This window comes from Nicotiana tomentosiformis, chromosome 1 (assembly GCF_000390325.3).
Source record: "Nicotiana tomentosiformis chromosome 1, ASM39032v3, whole genome shotgun sequence".
In the NCBI taxonomy this organism is placed as follows: domain Eukaryota; kingdom Viridiplantae; phylum Streptophyta; class Magnoliopsida; order Solanales; family Solanaceae; genus Nicotiana; species Nicotiana tomentosiformis.
The window spans coordinates 6,249,162-6,275,721 of NC_090812.1; the positions used below are offsets into that span (position 1 = coordinate 6,249,162).

The following is a 26,560-nucleotide window of genomic DNA, read 5'->3' on the forward strand; positions in this document are numbered from 1 at the left end:
TTTGAATGTCTTGTTGGTAAACTTCACCATATCTCGAAGTGCAATTAGAATTGCATCGAAAGAAGTTCAAAAAATTAGATACTCGAAAATTACATGAAAGCCGCTGTAAGTAGAAAGAGTATCGTGTATCTTAGAATTATAAAAGAATGTATCAAGCTTTAGTTTTGAAAATAAAATAAAATAAAAAGAATTGCACTTAATATGTATTAACAAGTGCTGGTAGTAAAGAACATAGCCATAGGGAGTGCTGGTTAAAGAACATAAACATGACAAGTTCTGGGTTAAAGAGCATAACCATAAGGGGACATTTGGTATGATGTAACTACTTGAAAATATATTTCATCTATTATTTCATTTTGTTTTTCTTTTTTCATTTTATCATATGGCAGATTGTATACAGCTTCGCTGCCTCTGGTGACACGAGGATCCAACTCCCATTCTACTCGATATAAAACATTGTACATGATGAATTCTCTGGAGCTTCAGCATTGATAAGGTTTCAATAGAGATTTAAGGAGTTCGGAACCAAAATGTGGTTCTTTTGAACTCAAAGAACCAAAATGTGTGAAAAAAAAATATAGTGACCAAAATATATATAACGCCCTTTTAAAGGGCGCTATACCTTAACGGCAGTTTGCCCAGTTAAGTATAGCACCCTTTTAAAAGGCGCTATATATATAACACCTTACCGCGTTATACATATTTTGTGGGCCCACCAATGATTCTTCTGGCTTAACTGACATAACAATAATTCAACTGGGTATAGCGCCCTTATTTAAAGCACTATACCTAAAAACATTGTACCCCAGATTGGTTTTTGCTTTATTTAAAGAGGTTAGTGATTTTCTAAAAATCCATTCACAAATATTCTCAAGTCTTCTGAAATATTTTTCCGTTAAGTTGTTTTGCATTTTGTCATAATGTCTTAAGAGCGAAGAATAAGGGTTTCATTATATTGGGGGGGGGGGGGGGGGGGAGAAGGGGAGGTTGTGGTGGTGAATAACTAAGTAACCTATAGTTTATCTCCACAGTGTCATGTTAAGTTGCCACTTACAATGGAGTATGATACATTGGTATCATTGTTATGTAAAAAAAATGAGTGTGAGCAAACGTTCGGTGAACCTTAAAGTAACCGGAAGATATCTGTATTCTGTCACTTCGCAAGGGATTGCTTGTTATGCTGAGTTTAACATCGAGGACGATGAAACTCTGAGAGATTTTTTGAGGACTCCGGATGAATACCGAGAATTTCTTGTGATAAAAATGTTGGAAATGTACATCAAGGTTGAAGACGTTCGCAATAATGAGGTTGCGCAAAGCAGGATATCCCTCAGTCATCGGGTAGTTATTTTGGAGCAGTTTTAGCCGAACAGGTTCCGACTAAAAGAGTTTGCCCTGATCTAAACTTATCTCCACGGGCGAATGAGGAGCGAGAAAATAATTTCTCTCCTAGTTTACATAATCCACAAGACGAGTTTATTTTACGATGTTTATTTTTGTTGTATTGAATTTGTATTAACACTTATATATTCCACATGGGGTACCGTCCATATATGAATTTTACAAGTTATGAACCAACACCAAGTTGAAATATGTCTAGTTCTGGTGTGTTGGATAATGGTGGTCCATCCGGGAGTCATCACCAACAGGATAATGTCCATCATGAGATGTCAACACATTACGATTTGTAAATGAAGTGATATAGCTATATGTAAAGTATTTATCAATTTGAGTAACTCATTATTTTGTTGGTTGTGCAATAAAAACGAGCATCCTGAAGGTCCTGTCCTTATTCAATTGCCCGAAGACGACATATTTAATCGGGATCTGGCAGATGCACAGAGTCAGGAAGAGAAAAGTGATTATGACAACAATGCTGATGAGTCTGGAGATGACACACCCTTCCCTGATGAGGGTGATGATGAGGAAGAAGAGAATGCTGGACCTGATTTGACGAGGGAGCATGCTCCACTCCCCGTTAGACCAAGAGTGTACGAGTCCCACGTGCCGTTTCATTCAAGGGAGATTCCTTACCTTGATCATTTGCCAAGTATGCCGGATGTGGATGCCCTCATAAGGAATATTGACAAAATTTGGACAGCAATGTGGGATGAATCTAGAGCAACGGTGTTGTCAAAGGGAATGCTTTTTCCCGATAAAGCGCGCCTAACCAGGGCGGTGCTAATGTACAGCGTAAAAGAGTGTCGTGAAATCACGGTACGCAAGTCATCTCCAGATGTATACAAGGTAGTCTGTCGTAGATGGTTTACGGGTTATAATTGGATGTTGCGTGCGAGGAAGAAGAAAAAAAATGTGTGGGTTGTGGGTAAATACATTAGCACCCACAATTGTGAAATGGACACATTCAGTGGGAATTATTTTAACTTGAATGTTGACTTGATTTCTCTTGTCTTGATTCCACACATTAAAGCCTCCATAAGGTACAAGATCAAAGAGTGTATAACATCCATCCACCAGGAATATGGGTGAACCATTACCAAAAGAAAGGCATTTCTCGGGCGCAAACGTTCGTTTGAAATTGTTTATGGTAACTGGGATAAGTCCTTTGCATCTCTACCCAGGTAGATGGCTGCATTGCAATACTTTAACCCCGGGACTGTTGTTAAATAGAAGCTTGAGCGGAGTCCAGGAATGCCAGAACATATATTCAAAAATGTGTTATGTGCATTTAAACCAGCAATTGATGGTTTTATGCATTGCCGGCCGGTAATATCCATAAACGGCACTCATGTCTATGGAAAGTATAATATTAAATTGTTGATCGTCGTTGCAGTAGATGCTAATGAAAGTATATTTCCCTTAGCTTTTGCTATTTATGCCAATGAAAGCCAAGAGACGTGGACATTATTTTTGAACCACTTGAAAGAGCACGTTATCAAACAATGTTCAGGTATTTGTCTAATATCTTACATGGTGGTATTTTAACTTCTGTAGAGAATTTGTGTGCCTGGCAGGAACCGTATGCCTACCACCGTTACTGTGTGAGGCACTTGAAGGCCAATTTTCAGAAGGCATATCCCAACAAGGATTTGCATGATTTAATGTGGATGGCTGCAATAGATCACCAAAAGTGTAAATTTAGGAGGCGCATGGAATCTATCAGGCAGGAAGACGAGGAAGCCTATCGTTGGTTGATGCGACACGAGCTTGACAAGTGGACTTTGCATGCGGATAGCGGCAGAAGATGGGGAATTTTGACTATATATGTGTCATAGTCTTTCAACGGGTTATTGAGTCTGCACGTGGATTGCCTGTCACTGCCATGGTGCGGATGCCATTCAAGCAGATGGCAGAGAGGTTTGTTAAAAGGGCTAGATGTGCATCGTCATTGATAGAAATGGGTGTTGAATTTATGCCAATACCAATGAAAAGATTTGAGAAATACAGGCGGCGAGCACATTGGCATTCATATTTACAGTATTGCAACGAGCGAAATATTTTTGAAGTTCGCACCGCTATCCATCAAAACCGGAGGAATAATACACACACCGTAAATGAAGCCAGAAGGTTATGCTTTTGTGGAAAATGGTCCATCTACCATATGCCGTGCTCACATGCCATCAAGTGCTTTCAACATACAGGTTTAGGGGCAACTAACTACGTTGATAAAGAATATAGTGTTGTTGCATACTTAAACACCTATAGTGGGCAGTTGCAACCAATAGGTGCTGAGCATTATTGGCTGCCGGAATCATTTAAAATGGTGTGTAACAAGGACTATGTACGTCAACGACAAGTGAAAAAAAGAATGCGTATACAGAACCAAATGGATGTTGGTGATACCGTTTATGCGCGCAAATGTGGCATGTGCTCGCAAATAGGACACGGCCGTCGTAAATGCCCTTTAGCTGGTTTGGGTGGCGGTGGTAATCCAGCTCCTAGAGGAAGTTCATCTAATGTGCCCAACTATCAAGGATACACGTAGTATCTTGTTTCCGTAATGTGGTTGTAATAAGTGTATATACTTGTTTATCTTGCAGAATATATGAAATAAAATTATGTTTCCATTGCTGTTAAATCTTATTGATATTTAACATTAATACTTCAGTACAACAATTTAACATAAACCCATTTTTTAAAAAAAATTATCTTGTCGACTTGAAAAGTTGCTCGCCTGCAAAAGCTATCTTCTGGAACAACTGTATTGTACCCGAAAGAATCTTTAACACGCGAAACATAGCGCGGTGAAATACTACTTTATGTATGTTGTCTTGCCTATAAATAACTAGCACATTTTAGTTAGTATCTACGCTTAACCAAAACAAATAGCAAAATTTTCCATAAATTTTTTATTTTTCTTGCATTAACAAATATCGGGACGCAATGACCAACCAAGGTGCTATTGTGGAAAACATGCGATTTTGAAGGCATGTTGGTCAGATGGTAATGTTGGGCGCAGATACTGGATATGCCACCAATTGTTTGGACGCAATGACGGAAATCAATGTATGTCTGAGGAATGGCATGATGAACCCATTAACTAGGAATACTACAAATTATGTTTGAAGTATGTTTGGAATATGAACGGTGAATACCAACGCTAGATCTCTGAAATGCAACGAGAAATTGCGGCAGTGCAGGAGAAACTAAAAAAGGCGGAAGAAGAAAAAAATAGGCTGGAAGAGAAATTTAAGTGGTTGGAGCATAGAATAATAGGCGGTAGTGACTAAACAAACACATGTATATGTTGAGTGTACTATTTTATCTTTATGTTTTTCGTGTCATGTATTTTCATTAGTTGTACTGAATTTAAATTATGTTAAGTTGCTATATTTGTGTTTGTATTGTAGTATTAAAATAACGAAGAACCGAAGAAATAAAAACATAATGCGCATATAATGTAAACAATAAAAATTGTTGTTATTATTTATTGAATGTCATATGTACATAAAATACAAAAAAAGTCAATGTGTCCCACATCCTGTATGCTTTAATGCAGTCATTGTCCTGAGGCGCATCCCATCCCGCACGACTACACTATTAGGATCATCCTCATCAGGTCGCCTCTTTATCGGAGGATGTGTTGCACCATGATCGTCAGTAGGGCTGGCAGGCTCGGTAGAAGGGGTCGTCGGTCGAGCAGTAACCTACAGAATAATAAGATATTTTAGTATATGATATATTTATATATTAGTAATGTACGTGTTAAGTCACAAAAATTTAAATTGTCTTACCATGGTCTTGTCGGACTCCTGAATATAATCATCCGTCACAGCCAGGTCAGTATCGCACAAAGTGGCCTCCGTGACGGGAGGATGAAGCCTTAAAAACAAATATAAATAATAATAATACAAACAAACCTACGTCTGTGAAAGATCCTCAACATCCCTCGATGATGAGCCATAACTCAGTCGGCGCCCACTATCCACATCTCGTGTCGAACGATCATCAACAACGGTCGATGGGTCTGGAGGATCAGGAAAATACTGATCCCAATCCTCTAGCGTAATGGTTGTGCCCGCGATCAACAATGGAGCTGACGGGGTCACCTGCGAAGTCCCTGGAGTAAGCTGAAAGTTGAATGACAGCATATCACTATGAGCATGGTCTGGCTCATGGAGGTCACCCGGCTGATCAACTCTAACATCCTCAACATGTGCCTCAACGCCACCTTGCTAGGGACCACCTCCTCACCGACCTCCACGACCTCGTAGGACACCTCTACCTCGTAGGGCATCCCTACCTCGTGGGGCATCCCTACCTCGTGGGGCACGCCTGCCATGTCGACCACGTTCCGGCTCTACTGCTGGCCCGCGACGGTACTGCTCTGGCGCCACATAATCAGCCTGGTATCCTAAGCGCTCATCATCTCGGGCTCGCCTCAATGTCCGGGAAGCCAAATCGGTAACCTGCCGGCCATACTCGTGCAAAGCGGCTGCTCTCTCGCCGGTATATTGCTGCATCTGCAGTCCCAACTGGTGGAAGAGATGTAGGCCAATAGCTTGCACAACATGTAAAATATAGATTACGGAACGCTAGATTAACGTTATAAGTAAGTATACCAAATAACATACCAGTGCCTTGTGCCTCCTAGCGTATGGAACGTACCGACCACCAGCGCGATAAACTGGATTCCCGACGAAAAGTCGGGTAACGCTGCAGTACCAAGCCATATACTCATGCTCAACATCCAGTCGCTTAGGTGGATGGGGGCGGAATCAGGTCATGTCGCTGGTCCCAAGTATCGATCCGTGCCTCTAGCCATGTCATATATGTCTGGTCCACCCTGGAACGATCATCCCGCTGGTAATGTATCATATGCCAAGCAGGCGGTGGCGTTACAAGCTGCGGACGACCAAACTGGCGAAGTACTCGCTCGGTGGCATGATGCTCGACAATATCAAGGCACATCAACGGGACGGAAGAGCTCCACATAATTCGGCCGGTCGAGCAATAATTGGGCAAACCAGTTATTAGCTCGTCGTTGTATGACTTCCAAATGAACTATTAAGTAACAACAGAAAACGTGAGTATACGCAACACATATGAAGCCATGCCAAGTAAACTTAGGTATACATTTACCTGTGCGCCCTCCAGCAAATCCAACAAATCCCTGCAATAGGGGAGATTATGTTGAGCCTCGTACTCCCGTCCATATCCTCGCCTATTAACCCACCGCCTAGCTAAAGGGAGAAACGGAGATGGTGCACTCGGAGCTAAGGGTGGTAGAGGTGGATGCAACTGCAGGAACCGCTCCGAGGCCAAAACCTAATATACAAAGTGGACGTAAAATTTAAGGTATATTTTTACTAGATATGTTATAATGAATAGAGTATTCGACTATGTTTTCACCTGTAGCAGCGGCAAAAATCCAGCAACGTCTCGCTGGGTGCCCATGCTCACCCGACACATCTGCCTATACAAGTAACTGAGAACAGCAACACCCCAGCTGTAATGATGTAAATCATCTAGCCACTCAAGATGATGAAGAAATCTCAAGCTGACTAGGTTTCCCGAAGAGTTCGGGAACAAAACCCCTCCAAACATAAGCAGCAGCAACAACCTCGTGTACCGGTGAATATGAAGCTCCGGTGAATCATCTGTGATGTCAGCGTGCATCGCCTCCAAATGCTACCGGACGGGCGTCAACTATAGACGACTGGCCCCAATCAATGCAGTCTCATCCGGTGGCTGGAAACCGGTGAGTCGCTGCAGTATCTCCAGGTACTGTAAACCCGTATACTCTCTGATGGCATTCGGCAAAGCAACAAGGTGTCCATCAACGGGCAGCCCATACAAGACCTCCACGTCCTGAAGCGTAATAGTGGCCTCGCCAATGGACAAATGGAATGTGTGCGTCTCCGGTCTCCACCACTCTATCAGGGCCGTGATCAACGACCAATCCAGCTGCAGTCGGCCGATCTCCATAATTCTATAAAAACCCGTATCCTGGAGGCGTCTGACTATACGGGGATGAAGAGGGTGGGCCCTAAGAAAGTCCCACATATCGTCTACTCTCCTCGCGCGGAACGTCTGGGCCAGTAACTGTCCCTCCCATATGTAGGACGACCTATGCTCGCCCTTTAGCAACAGTAGCTCTAGCGTGGCAGGTCCGGGATGCAAAGGCGGAACCTCCATGTCGGCTACTGTAAATTGAACAATATTAATTACATTATTTTACTTTAATATGTTAGTTTTAGTATTTTACATGTTAGTTTTATTATTTTATATGTTTGTTTGTTACTCACCTATTTTTGACTATAATAAAAATTAAATAATTATTTTTCATAATTATACAAGATTTAATTATTAAATATTCACATATGGGTTCCGGGCTCGATATTTGAGACTCAGTAGCACCAAGGTATCCTGAATTCTTGTGTTCATGATGAGAAAATTTTCCCGATTTATCACTCAATAGGTCTGTTATTTTAAATGTTAGTTTATTATTTTGTATGTTAGTTTAATATTGTATATGTTAGTTTTATTAATTTATATGTTAGTTTTATTATTTTATATGTTAGTTTTATTATTTTATATGTTAGTTTTATTATTATTATATATTTTTATTTATGACTCACTTATTTTTGACTATAATAAAATTAAATAATTAATTTTTATAACTATACAGGATTTAATTATTAAATATTCATATAACAATACTTAGTCCGGGAAATATTGTTGTTTTCTCATGTTATTTTCTTATGATCGTTGACTAGAATTGGGCAGAGATTGTATTTGAATTATCAGCTTTTTGATGTATTTTTGGGTATAAGAGATACTTAAATGATTAATTTCAATAACTACAAGGATACTACGCTAAAAGGCACTACATTTTACTAAGCTAAAAAGGGCACTACATTACAAATACAAGCACTACATTAGGCCACAAGATACCACTAGAGGGAACTAAAGTAACAATTTATATATTTTACTAGTCTTTAAGCAAATAAATAATCTAAATCGGATAAAAATAACAAATAAATTTAATCACAAAATATTCACGAAAATACATATACCACAGTAAAAAGTAACTAATTATTTTTTTTAACAACTAATAATAATTTCTCTATTTTTACTAATTTTTTTAGCACACTAATACTATAGTCTGGATAAAAATAACAAATTAGTTAAATCGCAAAACAATCACAAAATAATATAGAACACATTAAAAACAACTAATATGCATTTTTATACGAGTTTTAACAATAACTAAGTCGGAATACCACGATTTTAAGTTTTTAAAAAATTGAAGATTTGGTGATTTGGAGCCGAAACAAGCAACCCACTTCAAGATAATGTCTTAGCTAGGACGTGGGACCGAGAATCTACACTTTTTGTGGGATCGGCGGGCTCCATTCGAGCTTTTTTTGATTAAAAATTTGGGGGGGGGGGGGGGGGGGCATTAGTTTGGTGGGGAAAGGGACTGGACGCCCTTTTATGTGGCTATAGCGCCCTTTATTAAGGCGCTATACTATAGCGTCTTAATAAAAAGCGCTAGCTATATCTTTCCGCTCATTTCAGGTTCAAATATAACGCCCTTTTAAAGGGCGTTATACCTTAACGGGCAAACGACTGTTAAGGTATAGCGTCCTTTAAAAGGGCGTTATATATATTTTGATCATTATGTTTTTTTTCCACACATCTTGGTTCTTTTTTCCACTCCCGCCTAGATAAAAAAAGTTATACTACTATATTTGCACTAATTTTTAAACTATGGTTATATCTATACTATATTAAAAGCACGAAAACCGTTAACGAAATATCGTTCATATTTTTTACCCTTTAAAAATAGATTTTATATAGGACAAAATTATAATTTGTATTATTTTCCTAATATTTAGGACTTTAAAATTAATTAAAATTTGGTATTAAATCTTTCCTTGTTTGAAATATTTTTATAGATTCTTAATTTAAAATTACTTGAGATTTACCTTACATAAATTCTTTCCTAATTGAAGTAGGTAGTACTAAAACTTAGAAAATTTTCAAGGCTAAATGCTAGCTTACTTGTCAAAAAGACACGTAAAAAAGGATTCCTTGAGCATAAAATTTTCATCGCAAAATAACTATAATTCTTTAATGTTTCTTTTAATATTTACTTTGTAATATCTTGAAATTAACTGAAATTTTATTTATTAAATTCTCCATATTTGAATTAAGTTCTTATATTTAGGATTCTCAAATTAATTAAAATTTAATTAAAATTAATTTAATTTAACCTTCTGTAAATTATGTTCTTATTTGAATAATGTGTAATAATCATATAAATTCCTTCCATGCTAACTTTGAACTTTATATATGTACTATAATATATTTTATATTATATTTGAACTCCTTTTTTTCACTAGCTTGCTATCCTTTTTGAGTATTTTTATTTTTCTGGTTTTTATTGCACTTTGATTTTGTATTCATTTGACATTCACAAATTATTAGTTGCATACTAATATATTTTAAATACTATCCTTCAGTAATATATAAGTTTTCAAGGGTTACGTGTTCTTGCTCGAGCTGAAAAGGAAGCATGATAACTTGTAAAATTGAAATTATGATTAGAACAAATTCTAAGTTGAATTATTGACTAATGATTTAAGATTTTTATGAAACAATTTCTTTTTGACTGAGTTAGTTATACACTATCAATGTTCATGATCATCCTCAGCAACTTACACTTTTATTTATAACTCAAGCATAATTTTTAAATAAATTATTACTCATCGATATGAGGTACACGCGCATCGCACGTACCTTGAGACTAGTTTTAAATAGAAACACTAAGAGGTCATTTGGTACGAAATATAAGAGATAATTAATTTCGGGATTAAATTTGAGATATTTTATCCCACGTTTGGTTGAGATAAAATTGCGGTATAACTCATTCTGTGATTTAGTTATCCCGGAATTGTATATTTCTATGAAATGGTGGCATAATAATTTCGAGACAACTAATTCTGAAATAATTAATCATGTAATATCTTGTTTCCGAACCAAATAATCCGTAAAGTGACAACTCATTTGCGGCACTTGCATGTATATTGTCCCAACTGATAGAAAGAGTAATGTTTTCTTAATAAATTCTAAGAAAAGAAAATTTAAGGGTTAGTACGGTGTTCCAAATAATTGAGTTGTCTTATTGCACGATAGGCAAAAGCTTAGGGGGGGAAAGTCAAAATAGAAAAATGATGTCTTAATTTCTAGTGGAACCTCAACGCGAAAGAAGGAAAGTGGGAAGGTGGGGGAGAAATGGCGGTGAGACAGAAAGCAGTGGCGACGCTGCCGGCGTTGATGCGAGCTATGAGGAAGGGAACCCCAAACCCTAACCATATGCCGTTGAATCAACCGTTGCCTTCACTGAGACGAGCATTCTCACTTTACGATCAAATCAATCTTATCGATAACGTTCCTGAAGATCAATTGCGCTTCCAACAGTACTTCCCTATTCTTCCTTCTTTAATCAGTTTCTTACTTATTTTCTGTATGCAGTTATTTTCTCGTCAAATTAGGAGTATTTGTGACCTATTTGAGCTAAATTTTATTTGAAGAACAATTTATGCAATTTTGTTTTCTTCTAGTTTAGGTGTCTCACGTCGTATCTAGTGTTCAGTTTTTTTTATGACTGGTGACCGGGCCAGCTTGCTCGACTATTCCACAGGTACCTACTACCTCCACCACCGGCAGATAACTTTCTAGTCATATGTTTTTTTTTTTTTGATGAAGTAATTTTTTTATTGATGGCATCAAGAAGATGCAGTAGTACAAAAGATAATACAGCAAAAAAGAACTAAGTCAGATCTAATACAAGAAATGCTAATTTAAGACCAAGGTGCTGACAAAGTTCAGAAAGCTATCGGGGTGTCTACAGGGGACAATTTGTGCCAACTAAAAAGAAACATTAAGCACCTAGCCTTAATAGAGTGAATTGGAGTTGATACACCATCAAAGCATTTCCTATTTCTTTCTGTCCATAAACACCAAAAAATAATAGCAGGGATCATTCTCCGGATTTGTTTGATGGTTTTATCGACTTTCCATGTGTTCCAGTTTCTAAAGGCTTCCTTGGTGCTCTGAGGCATGACCCAGTTGAGTCCAAAAAGTGAGAGAAGCATGTTCCACACATCTGCAGCTACGGACAGTGTAGAAACAAATGGCTGTTGGTTTCTTCATTGTTCTGACACATGTAGCATCTATTTGCAATCTGGAAGCTTCTTTTTCTTAGATTATCCTAAGTGAGGCATGCATCTTGTAGTGCAGTCCAACAAAAGCAGGTGACTTTTAAAGGAGCTCTTGTTCTCCAAATAAGCTTCCATGGCCAGCTTTCTGCCATTTCATTTTGTACTGTCAAAGATGTATATCCAGCCTTGACAGAATAGAGACCTTCCTTGGACTTGCCCCACTTTAGCTTGTCCACTGCATGAACATTGATTCCATTATTCTCTACCCTTGACAGTAGATTTAGCAGCTCCTCATACTCCCAGTCATGTATATACCTTCTAAGAAGAATGTTCCAACTGTTGTTTTCCCTGTATTGAGCAATGGATGAGTCAGGATCACAAGAGATGTGATAGAGGTTTGGAAAGTCATCTTTTAGAAGACAGTTCCCTTGCCATTTATCTTTCCAGAATTTAATGAGCGTCCCACTTCCTGTAGAAAAGTAGGCATTCTGATAGAATTCATTCCAGAGTCTGCTAATGTATTTCCAAGGTCCAACTCCATGTGAGGCTCGCGAGATTTTTGTACACCAATGGCTTTGGGCTCCATGCTTAGTTGTGACTACCTCTTTCCAAAGTGCTTGGTTTTCCTGAGAGTATCTCCATAACCACTTCATTAGTAAACTTTTGTTATGTGTAGCCAAATTTTTAATGCCCAGTCCACCTTGTATCTTAGGCATTGTGCATTTAGACCATTTTACAAGGTGTAATTTGTGTTCCTTACTATTTCCTTCCCACAAAAAGTTCCTTCTGATTTTGTCAAGCTGTCTCAGTACCTTGCTAGGCATAGGGAATAATGACATAGTATATGTTGGAATGCTGTCTAAAGTGTTGTTAATCAAAGTAAGTCTACCACCCATCAAGAGGTACTGCATCAGCTAGGAGGCTAGCCTTTTCTCAAATTTTTCAATCACACTGCCCCAACTGGATCTAGCTCTAAACTTAGCACCCAATGGAAGTCCCAGATATGTTGTTGGGAAGGAGCCAGTGTTGCAGCACAAAATTTCTGCCAACTCTGCCAGATTTGGAACCTCATTGACAGGGTATATAACACTCTTGAGCATGTTGATATGAAGTCCAGATAAAGCTTCAAAGATTAGTAGGGTAATATTAAGGTAAAGCACTTGTCTTGATTCAGCCCCACAAAATATTAAGGTATCATCAACATACAAAAGGTGCGAGACATTGACTGAGTTTGCTGTCATGTTGCCAACATCAAAACCATTGATCCATTGTAGTTTCTTGGCTTTATCTAACATTCTGCTAAGACCTTCCATGGCTAGAATGAAGAGAAAGGGTGATAATGGATCACCTTGCCTTAGGCCTTTCTGAGGGAGAAGAAGCCCACTGGACTCCTATTAATCAGCACCGAGTATTTAACTGTTGTGATGCTGAATTTGATCCATCTAATCCACCTGTCTCCAAATCCCATCTTCTTTAGCATAGTAATGAGGTATGACCAATTGAGTTGATCAAATGACTTCTCTATATCTAGTTTGCATAGGATGTCTGGTTCCCCACTTTTCATCCTCCAATCTATGACTTCATTTGCAATTAGGGTTGCATCAGTAATCTGTCTATTTTTTATGAAAGCATTCTGATGGTTAGAAACCAACTTCCCCATGACTCTTTTTAGCCTCTCTGCCAGAACTTTGGCTGCAATCTTGTATACACTGCCAATTAAACTAATTGGTCTAAAATCCTTTAGTTCAATTGCTCCCTTTTTCTTTGGGATTAGAGTTATGAAAGAAGCATTTGTGCACCTTACCATGTAGCAGTGTTGATGGAAGTGATCAAGTGCATTCATTACATCATTTTTAATGAACTCCCAAGCCTTCTGGAAGAATGCCATAGTGTAGCCATCAGGACCAGGGGCCTTATCTGGAGCACATGACTTAATTACTGCTAGGACCTCTTCCTCTTGAAGTGACAGCTCAAGATTTGTTTTCTCCTCTTCTGAAATGCTTGCTAGACCTTCAAATTCAGCACAAGGTCTCCAGCTCTCCTGTTCAGTGTATAGTTTCTCATAAAATTCCAGAATTTCCCTTTTGATAGAATCTCCGTTGGATAGCTATTTCTAAATTTGTAATAAATGAACTGACCAGAAGAATTGATGTCTCTCTCTGTCTCTCTCTCTCTCTCTCTCTCTCTCTCTCTCTCTCTCTCTCTCTCTCTCTCTCTCTCTCTCTTTTTTGCTTGGCTGTTGTTTTTATGGAGGGGCATGAAGGATGGAAAAAGGAGACCTATATATAGAAATGTAGATAGAAAAGACCGAACTAATAAACACAGTGTTTTCTCTCAGCTTTAAAGAATCCTGGAGCAGGGGAGAAATCAGTGAATTGCAGTTGCTATCCAGTTGTTGTTTAGCTTTACAAGAGTGTTAACCCAAAACTTGCATTGCCTTTGGACCGCCAAAAAGCTAAGAAAAGTAAAAAAACCACCCACACCCTGTATCAAAAAAAATTAGGAAATCACCCACACCATATGGCAAATACACCACGTACTAATCTTGAAATTTTCGTACTGACTTTGGGTGAGTCAAGATGTGGTCCTTAAGAAAAATGTCGGGTTGTATGATATTTCTGAGGAGTACAAATCAAGCTATAAAATTTAGTGGGCTATCTTGTTAGTATTACTAGGCTTGTGGACTGTTTTGTGCTTTTACATCTTAAATTTTGCCAAGCTGGTTCAATAGATATAATAGATAGCCTCATAACCCTCTGGGGTGGATGACTTCTTTAGCTCTCTTTTGTTAATTTTATTGCTTAATGCCCTGCTTTCTCAGTAATGGTAATTTGGTATCATTTCCATTTTAAGCCCCTGTACTACCATGTTGGTGAAAATACTGAGTTTGCTGGGCTGGATGAGGTGGTCTAATTCACACCAGTGATTCCCAGTAAAATCAGATGATTAACATTGCTGGTCCCTACTATGGGTTCCTAGGTTACTTCAAAATCCTGGTAACCAAGTCTTGGGTGTGATTGGCATGAGTCTAAGATGAAAGCATGTGAAGAGAGGATGTAAATGCTTGGACTAAGAGAGATGTTAATGCTTTAAGTGTATAGAAATTTGTAACAAATTGAGTTAATAGAAAAGAGTTGAATATGTGTTGTATGTGTGATGGATGATATCTATTCTATGTACAAAAGGTCTTATTTATAGCTACAGGGTCAGTCATTTAAACCACCTTCTTAACTTGCTCGCTTTTGTTTCCTAAAAGTATGGCACCTTTAGTTAATGTTGAGATGGTTCGTTGCTTGCTTGATTCTGCCTTTTTCATCTTGACTAAGTCACCATAGCTCCATGTTCAGCCGACATATGTTCGTTTCCCACTTCAATGAGAGGCAATTACTTGACTGGGTTGTCATAGAGTAAAACCCTATATGACTTTTCCCTTTACTAATCCATTAGGATGGATGTTGGGCTAATCCCATTTAGGCCACATTGCCACGATTTATACTAAGCCTCAAAGGGTCTCTTCTGGGTGCCCATGGCGGCGTATTGTGGTCAATTTTGATGTGGTCATGATTCAATTCAGATAGCCTAAGAAGATGGCCAAATGGCCTCAGTCCGTGCCGACTCAAAATTTTCGTGTTAACAGACTTTCTTTCTTACAAGAATTTAGTTGTGGCACTTTTTTCTTGGACTGCAAGACATTAATATGGATCAGTGCCTGATTATTTTAATAGTTCTTTTCGGCTCCTTGTAGGTTTACTGATACCGGGTTCAAAGTTAATGGGGTACATTATGAAGGTAGCTTGCTTTGTGTTGGCAACTTGTTAATGTCTTGGCATCCCAAGAAACTTTCGGAGGTTACTTCAGAAAGGTACTTACTTTTGCTCCTCATTGAACCTGGTACCTTCCTTGAATGTACTATAAGTTGGTTAGACATGGGAAACCTTTTTATACATTTGGATTGGACTGACCAATCGAAGTGGTTCAGTCTGGTTTAGCTTGTAGCCTTGTAGTCAATTGAAGTTAAGGAGCTGATGCCTAGTAGCTCAGTGGGATGACCAAAAAGTGACAGCAGGGTGAACGAATGTCCCATCCTTCCAAGTTGTATGCCTCTTTTTAGTTGATATTCCCTTCATAATGTCCAATTTCTTTTGAAAGAAAATTCTGTCATATGTCAAACAAAAACAGTAATTACAGGGATCCAAATTTTACACTATTTTATGTAACTTTTTTCCTCTTATGGTCTGCAAAGCTAAAAATTACTAATATCTTCACATGCCCTTCCGATGAATAATAAACTATACAATAGTCGAACACTCACTTTTTAACTTGTAGCCTGTTTGGCCTAGCTTTTGCGAAGCCAAAAGTGCTTATTTTAGAGAGTTGAGGTGTTTGGCCAAGCTTTTAGGGAAAAAATAAGTACTTTTGAGAAGTTCCAGAAGCTGAAAAAATTAGCTTCTCCCCATAAGCACTTTTGAAATCTTGGCCAAGCACAAGTTTCTGTTTTAATATTCGCAAAAGTGATATCAAATTTAGCCAAACACAAATTGCTACTCTCCAAAAGTACTTTTTCGAAAAGCATTTTTCGGACAAAAAGCACTTTTCAGAATAAGCAAATTTTGGAAGCTTGGCGAAACAAGCTATTAGCCTGGTCAAAGCGAGAAATTTAATTTGGGGTAAAGCTAAAGGGAGTAGTACCATGTCCACAGCCCTTGTATTACATAATTTTGGGCATTTTACTGTGCCACAAAGTTCAACTCTTTAGTTATATTGCATGGATATCACTTATGAAACGCTTTTTCCCCTCAAAAAATATCAGATGTTTCCTTTTGCAATTTGGTTATACAGTCACATCTGACATGCCATTGGTACGTGCTTCATGCAGCTTATCTATCTTCCAGACTGTGCGGCCAGTTCCAGGTGAGTAGCCAGTAAGTCAAGAATGCGATGCTCAGCTGATGTTTCTCTGCACCTACCTTCATGTTCATGTGCAACATCGTTATGGTGCTCATTCCGTTGGACCTTTCATGTCTAATTGGTTGTTCCTTTTCTAGCAGGGACCAAGCAAATTTATCTTATTTTTTATGTCTTTAAAAATTTATTTACCCTATTTCCTTTCAAATTAGCAGCATTGATTGAAATGTTCTGAAATCTTTAGTGGTACACAGATTTATGTTTCTTTTTCCACATAAAAGGGGGAAATACTATGCTAGTGTGTGGCAAGTTCTGATGTCCACATCACACTGTAAGATTGCTGCAAATTTGTCTGGTGCAGTTTCCTGCGTGAGAACGATTTACTACTTTGCTTTGGTTGGGTTCTCTTGGCTGAACTCGATGTGCTATCTAACATAAGCTAATCTTTCTTCTTTGATACATCATTTGTGGAAAGTGTTATACCCTTTTTGCCAGCTGTATTGTGCTAGTATTGTTTGAAATCAAGGAAAAAGCTTGAATTTGTAATTCAAGGTGGTTAAAGATTTAAAATTTTAATCAACCAGTTAAAGGTGCACAGTTTAATATGTGGGAGGTTTGTTTCACAGCCAGTAGTCAAACTATAGTTGTTTTATACTGATTTAAGATCTTGGAGAGGTAGCCATGATTATTCATGGTAATTAGATATTCTGAGTATTCATGGCAGTTAATATTCTTGGCATGAATAAAAAGAAAAAGTACGTAAAATAGATTGGCATAAAGTATGATCTAGCTTTTCTTAAAATATTTGATTAATAAACCTATTTTTGATCGGAAAAATGATGGTAAATTTTAGTATTAGGAAGAACAGTTGCAGCTGTGCGGTGTTGATATTCCACTCCGTTTGGTTTGTGTTTGCCAGTTAACTTATTAGAGGGAAAAACCTGGTGGTCAAGGTTGATTGATTATTTCAAAGTATCTTGCAATTAAGTCTGTGTGGTTTTTGCACTTTAAAACAAGAGGGCTGGGTGGTGTTTGTCTAAGTACTACTACTAGTTAAAAAATCATTAGTATTTTAACTTGAACAGGATGCAGTGATTTGTTTGACCTCCGGAGAAAGAGAACTATGGATGTTTAACAAACACTCTTAGCTTTGAAGAGTTTTGGTAGAAGGAAAATTAAGCATAAAATTTTTGAGAAAATCATGCATCAACGGGTGTGGCCTAGTGGTCAATGAAGTAGGTGAAAACCATGACTAACTCTTTGTGGACGATGTTGGTCACCTCTTTTTGCATTGTTTACTAGTCAACTGTGGAGCATGTCCTTGAATCCCTGGCATGTCCTGGACCATGCCAAATGCACTTGGAGCTACTGCAATGTTGGACCAAAGAAGGGTTGTGCAAGCAATCACTAAAGACTCGGAATTAATTACCATTCCTCAAACCATTTGGTGGTCTGTTTGGCTTGAAAGAAATGACAGAATTTTTGAAAAGCCATAGGAGAAATTTACATAGCCTTAAACAAAGATGCATGTTGTTGCTAACTTTTTGGTGCAACCTGGTCATTGTACAGGATGTTGATGCAATTTTAGATATAATAGGGGATTTGCACAATTTGTAGTTATGTTTTGTCGCACTGGTCTAGTGCAAGCATTTATAAAATCTTTGATGACATAAAACAAATATACAAAAAAATCTAACGTGCGTTTTGATTATCATATAACCTAATGAGTATTGACTCCGTTCCTGATCTCGTCAAGGAATGATTATCTTCTAAATTTTATACTACTCTTGGTATGAGGCTCTTCTTCGTCTTTGTTCCTAATATAACTTCATTGCAGAGATTCTGCTTCTTGGCTGCGGGAGGTACATTCAACCAGTAAATCCTGAGCTTCGTGCCTTTATTCGTTCTACTGGAATGAAATTGGAAGCAGTTGACTCTGTAAGTATATGGTTCTGTCAATCTGTGTTTATTATGAAAAAAAAAGGGGCTATATTATCGTTTATGCACAACTGTTTCAGTAGTTATCAGATTGTGTCTGATAGATGAGATGGGTAGCCATAGAAGTTCTGAGCAAGATTTATTCTTGGTTACAGCATCATACCCCACAATTTACTTAACGTCTCTGGAACTATTTGTTAAAAACTATTATTGGAAGATGGAAACATTTGGAACTCTTTGATATTCCTGAACCTAAAGGAGTTTAAATACAACTAGATTAGCCAGCCAACAAACCAATGCCAGAACAGTGACATTTAACTTGCTTAATGCTTTTCTTATTGGTTAATTTCTGAATGAGTATTATGGTAGCATAAACATTTCATGTATCAGCCAATGTTTTGCAAGTGGCTTTTCTCTTCCTCATTCTTTTCTAAATTTTCAATGCAATCATTGAAACATATTATTTCCGATTCATGTGGTTCTTTACAAAATAAACTGTTTAGGTGTTTCTTAATAGACACAATGAACCAATAATTGAATCACACATGTTTTGGTGGAGTGATATCAGACTACTCACATGAAAAAGCAAATTTCTATCTGAACTCTAAAAGCTTGCTTTGCTAGCCTGTCGCTTGTTAGATATCCGCATATATCATGTTTTGTTGCACATATTCATTGATCGGAGCTTGATCTTCTTTCACTCATCCATATTATGTTGCTTACATTCCTTACTTCATCTGTGATGCAGAGAAATGCTGCATCAACTTATAACATTTTAAATGAAGAAGGAAGGATTGTGGCTGCTGCACTTCTCCCATATGGAGTAGAATCATAGGCCTATGATATATATGTTTTTCTTTAACAAAGTCAAAACTTGATTAATCATGTCAGGAAATCACTTTGCTTTTACTGGAAATCAAAATGAAGGAGAATATCTTGCCAATTACTTTATCCCAAATTTGATGGGATTACTATGTTTACAATTGACACATCGTGCTCTAGTAAAATACGTATTATTTTTCATCACTCAAATTCATATTCTTATTTTTCCCGTAGCTCATGTAAATTTGAGTTTTAAACTTTAAGACTTTTCTCACTTCGAATAACACCACCAGATAGAAGTATTACTTGCCAGAGTTGTGTGAACTTGAAGCTTTAGAAACGACAACTGCTCCATGTTTTCAATTGCTTCCACCCTCTCAACCTCTTCTCTCTAAAGCAGTTTCGATGCCCAGAAGTTGAGAATGAACCTTTGAGATGGTAGTTACCGTTGGCTCATGTCCTTCTAAACAAGGATCAGTTAGAGCATCAAAGGATATAATTCAAACCTGAAGGCTGCCCTGATGCAATCTGATGAAGAGTTTCAACTAGCAAATTCCCAATCGACTTTGGAAAAACATTAGATTCTAAGGGTGGTATGAAGAGAAACATTTTTCGGAAAATATTTTTCAATTTTTCCATGTTTGGTTGGCTTAAATGTTTTGGAAAACATTTTCCTCATGAACTCAATTTCCTCCAATTGGATGAAAATGTTTTCCTTATCAAGACAAGAGAAAATATTTTTCAAAACTCTTTTTTAACTTTTCCCACCCTATTCCCCATCCCCACAAACCCACCCCCACACCCCACCTACCCACCCCCACCCAAGGCCACCCAACCCCAACCCCAACCCCCAACCCTAAATAGAAATATTTAATATATTACTTTCTTTTCATGTTATAGATAGGGTATTTGTAACGACCCGACTTGTCGATTTGAGTTATTACTCTCCTTTCTACCATTTGAAGTTTTGAATAGTTTCATATGATGTATTATGACTTGTGTGCAAAATTTGAGGTCAATCGGACTTGATTTGCTATGTTTCGGCATCGAACCTAGGATATTTCGACATCGATTGTTCAAGAATACGTGGTATCACATTAAGCAAATGAGCTCCAAATTCAGTTTTGATTGAAGCATTAGATCCGTATTGAAATTTTGGAGTCATAGCAAAAAAGAATCGTCGAATTCGGACATCGTATGAGAGAGTTATGCCAATTTTCGTGTCGGGAACGATTTTCCGTCGCCGTCAGCGCCCAGGATAGCGTGGGGCGCTAGCCCTGGCACCGGGATGTTTAAAGGTACTGGAAATAGCGCTACAGGCAGCGCCCCACGCCGCATGTGGCGCCCGAAACAGCTGAGGCCCTATAAACGGGAGTTTTTTTTTACCATTTTTGACAAAAATAGAGTTGGGGAACTCGGTTTGGGCGATTTTTACGGGTAAACATTGGGGGTAAGTATTCCTTATCCTATATTGATTATATTTCATGATTCCATACTCATTTACATCATGAATCCGTGAATTTATGGAAGAAAAATCAAATTTTTTGTAAAATCTTCCAAAAATGTAAAATGAAGATTTGAAGGTCAATCCGATATCGGAATTTGATAAAATTTGTATGGGTGGACTCGTAATTGAATGGGTTGTCAGATTTTGTGAGTTTCGTCGGATTTCGAGATGTGGGACCCACAGGCGATTTTTGAGTTAAATTTCGGATTTTGCTTGAAAATTAGTATTTTCATATGAAATTAATTCCTACGATTCGTGTTGAGTATTGAATTGTTTGTGACTATATTTGAAGCTTTCGGACACGAATTCGCGAAGCAAAGGTTTATTGGAATCTTGAAATTGGTTGTGAAACGAGGTAAGTATCTTGCCTAACCTTAAGTGGGGGAATTACCCCTTAGGCATCGAGTCTTATGTGCCATTTGTGAAATATGAAAAGCCATGTACGCGAGGTAACGAGTACATACTCGGGCTTATATGTGCAAAATTGATTGGGTTAAAGTCTTAGGCATATTTTGTAGTAAATTGGATAATTGTTGGCATTTATTAAATCGTCTATTTGCCATGCCTCAATTCGCGTTTGTTGAATTTATTTTTATATGACAATTTGATGTGGTTATTGCTTGTATATTTATGTAAATTCCGTGAGTTGGGTGATTTGATGTTTTCTGAAAATAATTATATTATGGATTTTTCATCTGCAAATAATTAATGAAATAAGTTTAAACCGAGGCGTTATACAATTATCAAGAATTTGGATTAACGAAGGCATTGCCCTATACTGAGTATTTTTCATCTCTATTATTGTTTTTAGGTTTTATACACATTGTGTGGAGCCTTGGGCTATTCGTTGTGAAATTAATTGATTTTGTTATATCTTTGGAATTGGTTGTGGCCATTGGGCAAATTGTGATATGAATTGATTTTGTTATGTTGCCGGGATAATATTCCGTGTAAATTATTATGTTATTTGAGTTATTATTTTGAGGATATAAGGATGGCATTTCACTGTTGATATTATGTGGGTATAAGGGTGACATCTCACTGTTGTTATGTGTGTTGGAATATTGTCTGGGCGGAGCGATAAGGGTGGCTATTGATATTGTCAAGGCGGAGCGATAGGGGAGGCTATTATAGGAGTAATAAGGGTGGCTATATGAGCGATAAGGGTGACTATTAATATTGTTAGGGCGTAGGGATAAGGGAGGCTATTATAGGAGTGATAAGGGTGGCTATAGGAGAGATAAGGGTGGCTATTGTCAGGAATGATATGTGATGATGTTGGGTTATTGCGTTAGTAATTTTTATGTGATGTTGTGATTTTCCTTGTGTTCATTTTTATACCTTGTGCAATTTGTCTTGTTGTTGGTAAATTGATAATAGTATGATCAATGTTGAAATTGGGAGCATGTGGTTATTGCCAGGCGGATTATGAAATGAAATGTGGGCACGAGGTGCCGTGAGTAAATAATGATGATATTGGCACGTGAACTGTCCGTGCAGTTGTGATACGAAATGTGGGCACGAGGTGCCGTGATTAATAATGATGATATTGGCACGTGAATTGTCCATGCAATTGTGATATGAAATGTGGGCACGAGGTGCCGTGGTTAAATGAATGATGATATTTAGCACATGAGTTGTCCGTACGGTTGTGATAGAGAAATTGGCACGAGGTGCAGTAAAAATATGAAAGTGGGCTGAGACCCGTATTTTATGATTTTGAAATGTTGTGTCACATGGTGACTTTTATTCGAAAGAGATTTAGTTGAAAGAATTTTATTTGAAAAATATTTATTTGAATGAATTATATTTGAAAGAGATTGAAAGAGATTTATTTGAAAGTATTATATCTTGAAGATTTCTATTTGAAAAATATATATGCGAAAGATTTATATTGGAAGGACTTGATTAATTGGTTGTACTTGTATTTATTATTTGTTGCACAATATTTATGGTGTTCTTGTCGCCCTGCTGTGTATATCACTGGTTGATTATTGTTGCCATCATTGTTATTTGTTTTCTATTATTTTTGTATACTATATTGCACATGTTATTAGACTGGTGAGTGTCTCGACTGTACCTCGTCACTACTCCACTGAGGTTAGTCTTGATACTTACTGGGTACCGACCGTGGTGTATTCATACTACACTTCTACATATTTTTGTGCAGAGCCAGATATTGGAGCTATCAGACTCGGAAAGAGTTAAAGTGTGATCGCAAGGATTCAAGGTAGAGCTGCTTGGTCGTCACAATCCCTTGAAGTCTTTTCATTTTATTGTACTGTTAATTATTAATCAAACAGTATTGAGTATTCGATCCTTGAGATCATTTCTTGTATTCAGTTAGAGTTCGTGACTCAGTATTACCAATTGTGAGCACTTAATTTTTGCCCTAATATAAAATTACTCCTAAAAAATCCAAAAAAATAGCTTTAAATTATTTTTTTATATTTTTACTTAGTTCGACAAGAAGGGTTGCTCTGATGGTAAGCAACCTCCACTTCCAACCAAGAGGTTGTGAGTTCGAGTCACCCCAAGAGTAAGGTGGGAGTTCTTGGAGGGAAGGATGCCGAGGGTCTATTGGAAACAGCCTCTCTACCTCATGGTAGGGGTAAGGTGTGCATACACACTACCCTCCCCAGACCACACTAGTGGGATTATACTGGGTTGTTGTTGTTGTTGTTGTTTAATTTAGTTCGCTTTGTACGTATTCATGTTTGATGCATTTTTAAGTTGCATTTTAAATCCTAAAGAAAATACAAAAATATTTTTAATTTTTATATTTTTTTAGATTTTAATTGTATAATCAATTGCATTTGTAAAATACTAAAATACCAAAAAATACATTAGTAACTCTACATGTATTTGTTAGCTAAATGAATTAGTTAATTGTAGAAAAATAGGTCATTAGGTTAATTTTACAAATTAGTTGGAATTAGGAGTGTTACATAAATTGATTAGTCTTGCAAAATACAAAGAAAGAAAAGAGAAGGCTATGGGGTCTCATTACAGCTTTGGGCCAGGTGCTTATAGTGGCCCATTTTCTTTCCATTCGCCCTAGCCCACTACCTGTCAGCCCAATATCCCCTCTCTTCTCTAAAATAGACCCTAATTTCACTCTCCCCTTAGAGGCTGAACCACAACAGAGGACGGACCCCCCTCACTTCTTCAACAAGCAGCGGTGCACCCCCCCTCTGCTCCATTTTCAATCTCTCTCAGGACCTTCCCCATTTTAAAACCCTAGCCGCCTCCCCCCTCTCCTTCTTCACTCTCCCATCTATCTCATTCAAAACACATTCCTCACTACATAGACATTTGTTTTTGTATTTTTCAGATTCCTCTCACCAACATATGGTTTTCACTCAGCATTTTCCTCTCAGACTTCACACATGAATACACCCTAATTCCTGCATATTCAGAGAGGTTTTCAGACTTTTCTTTGTTCTGAAAAACTTATGGAATTCCAGCCTTCTACCTTTAGAAAAATGTTAGAAAACTAAAAAAAATCTCCAGTTAGCTTCATTATTTGATATTGGGCATCATTCTTCTGCTATTTGCTTTTTTTTTCGTTTTTTCTGGATTTTTGGAGTTTGGTTTAGCTCCATTTCTTTGCTGTGTTTACTGCTGCTGTCTCGATATTGCTGTTTCTTCACCCCAATTTCAGAGGCTTATTTTCTTAAATTTTTGCTCTGCTGCTTCTCTTCAGGTACTTATTTCAACTTTGAAATGTAAATATGGTTGAACGTCCCTATGCTATGAGTTGGTTGAAATTTATATACATCCCTAAATATTTTCTTGTTACTGTGCCTCCCACAATGAGTAGGTTTGGGCTTATTGAACATGTAAACCTATTTATTCGAGAAAACTGAGCATGTATTTTGATTCTGTAGCTTAACATGAACAAATTATTGTTTGGATTTGCTGTTGACTTCAGTATGATATAGGATGCTTAGTTAAGTTTGATTCGCCAATTCCTCATTAGCCGTTAGTTTTATTTGATACGAATTGCTAGTTTGCCATTTGTTGCTATGAAATTCAACTGTGTTTCTTAGGACGAGAGACTCATGATAATTCTAGGCGGAGTTTTCAAAAGTTGAAATATAAAAGTGTAAGCTATTTTGTATGAGCAGAATTAATTGTTCAGAATTCATTTGTTGTCAAGGTCTGTAATAATCCATTTAACTCGCAATGTAAAAGAATTAGTTTTTGACAATTGTTTATTATCATACGATCTTAAGTATGCTCCTTGGTGTGATGAATTGATTTTCGGACATCGAAATATTCAAAGGCGATGTGATGAATGTTGAATGATCGACTCCTGATTTCGTAGTTTTTGTTTGCAAATTATCATAATTGTAATTGGAACATTTCTGCTGGATTGCTTGGCCCAGTTCCCTAAACTTTGGGCCTAGCCTCTAGTTTAATTTAAGTTGTTTAATTAATTCATATAGTTATGGATTAGGACAGCAAGGTTTAATTTGTGTTAGACGGATCATTTTAGATTCACTCTGTCCACAAATAATTTCATAACTATAGACCTCTACATGTAATCTCAAACTCTAGGAAATACTCATAAATATCGTAGTTTTTTTTAGGTGCGATTGATAAATAAATCATCGTGACTGTGGGTTCGATTTCCGTGGCATAGTCATGATACCTAATCCCAATTCGGGTGTGCATTTTATGTGACTCGCCCATAACTTCAAATAATAATAAAAATTTACATGTTGTAAATCGCGGGTACGTTACACGTGGCGCGATTCGCAATGTGTACAAAAATAAACGAGCGCACGACATCACGACTTGTTCAAACAAAATTCCATAAATATTAAAAGTGGTTAAAAGATAAAAATGTACAATAGGTTTCAAATATGTATAAATCAGATAATTAGGCCAATTATTACTAGTTAAGCGACCGTGCTAAAACCACGGAACTCGGGAGTGCCTCATACCTTCTCCCGGATTAACAGAATTCCTTACCCGGTCTTCTGTGTTCGCAGACCAAAAAAAAAAATAAAGTCAAATTTCCTCGATTTGGGATTTCAAAATAAATCGGTGACTTGGGACACCATAAATTATTCCAAGTGGCGACTCTGATCAAATAAATAATCTCATTTCGAATATTATCACTTTAATTGAAAAAACTCCCCTATCCCATATTCACCGCGGAAAAAAGGAGGTGTGACAGCTCTGGCGACTCTGCTGGGGATAAGAACCCAGAATCTTTGGTTCAGGGTTCAGAATTCGAGCTTAGAATAATTGTGATACTTGGTTTTGTTTATAATCTGATTTTTACGTGTTTGAGCCTAATGTGCTAAATGCCATTTTTTATCGCTTTGATATTGTTTGAACTGTATATAAATTGCTACGAAACCCTCCTTCTCTCTGAGTCTTCTAAATCTTCTGGGGAGCGTGCACTTCGCGTGGCTTCTTTTCTGTTAGAGTTATATCCTAATTTTAGAACGAGGTTCGGACAAGTTGCAAAGCCGGTGAAGCTTCTGTATTCCCGGTACGCTGCCCCCATCGGCTCGAGTTGTCCGCTCGGGTAAGCCAGGTCTAGAAAAATACACCCAAGATTTAAACTTAGAATAACACAGACTCATGCCGGATCCCTAGTAGGTACGTTTGCTTGCATCACGTGCATTTGACTTAGGGGACTCAATACAGGGGTTGGGTCCGTCTAGGATAGGTGCACCCGAAAATTAAAAGACCATCATGATGCATTCTTTACGTGCTACTTGTGCATTAATTTTCT

The 26,560-nt window shown here is 37.6% G+C and overlaps 2 protein-coding genes across 2 annotated transcripts; one reads left to right on the forward strand and one right to left on the reverse strand.

Annotated features, from left to right (window-relative positions):
• Window positions 1-6,159: 6,159 nt before the first annotated feature.
• Window positions 6,160-7,080, reverse strand: LOC138896951 (serine/threonine-protein phosphatase 7 long form homolog). Its single transcript, XM_070182709.1, has 3 exons — window positions 6,814-7,080; window positions 6,544-6,729; window positions 6,160-6,465 (listed from the first exon to the last, which is right to left on the reverse strand). Exons 1-3 carry the CDS (start codon window positions 7,078-7,080, stop codon window positions 6,160-6,162), a joined length of 759 nt encoding a protein of 252 aa, XP_070038810.1.
• A 3,508-nt stretch (window positions 7,081-10,588) lies between these two features.
• Window positions 10,589-19,508, forward strand: LOC104089183 (uncharacterized). The gene is made up of 5 exons (XM_009594028.4): window positions 10,589-10,889; window positions 15,379-15,495; window positions 16,510-16,544; window positions 18,376-18,476; window positions 19,225-19,508. The coding sequence occupies exons 1-5, from the start codon at window positions 10,705-10,707 to the stop codon at window positions 19,309-19,311; spliced, it is 525 nt and encodes a 174-aa protein (XP_009592323.1). The 5' UTR covers window positions 10,589-10,704; the 3' UTR covers window positions 19,312-19,508.
• The last annotated feature ends 7,052 nt before the right edge of the window (window positions 19,509-26,560 follow it).

What these genes read in the sequence shown, in the direction of transcription:
- LOC138896951 (XM_070182709.1), bottom strand. Translation starts at nt 7,080, where the DNA reads ATGCACGCTGACATCACAGATGATTCACCGGAGCTTCATATTCACCGG. An exon ending in GATTTTTGCCGCTGCTACAG is followed by an intron (nt 6,730 to 6,813) that starts GTGAAAACATAG and finishes TTTGTATATTAG; the next exon opens with GTTTTGGCCTCGGAGCGGTT. An exon ending in ATTTGCTGGAGGGCGCACAG is followed by an intron (nt 6,466 to 6,543) that starts GTAAATGTATAC and finishes GTTACTTAATAG; the next exon opens with TTCATTTGGAAGTCATACAA.
- LOC104089183 (XM_009594028.4), top strand. Translation starts at nt 10,705, where the DNA reads ATGGCGGTGAGACAGAAAGCAGTGGCGACGCTGCCGGCGTTGATGCGA. An exon ending in GATCAATTGCGCTTCCAACA is followed by an intron (nt 10,890 to 15,378) that starts GTACTTCCCTAT and finishes GGCTCCTTGTAG; the next exon opens with GTTTACTGATACCGGGTTCA. An exon ending in TCGGAGGTTACTTCAGAAAG is followed by an intron (nt 15,496 to 16,509) that starts GTACTTACTTTT and finishes TGCTTCATGCAG; the next exon opens with CTTATCTATCTTCCAGACTG.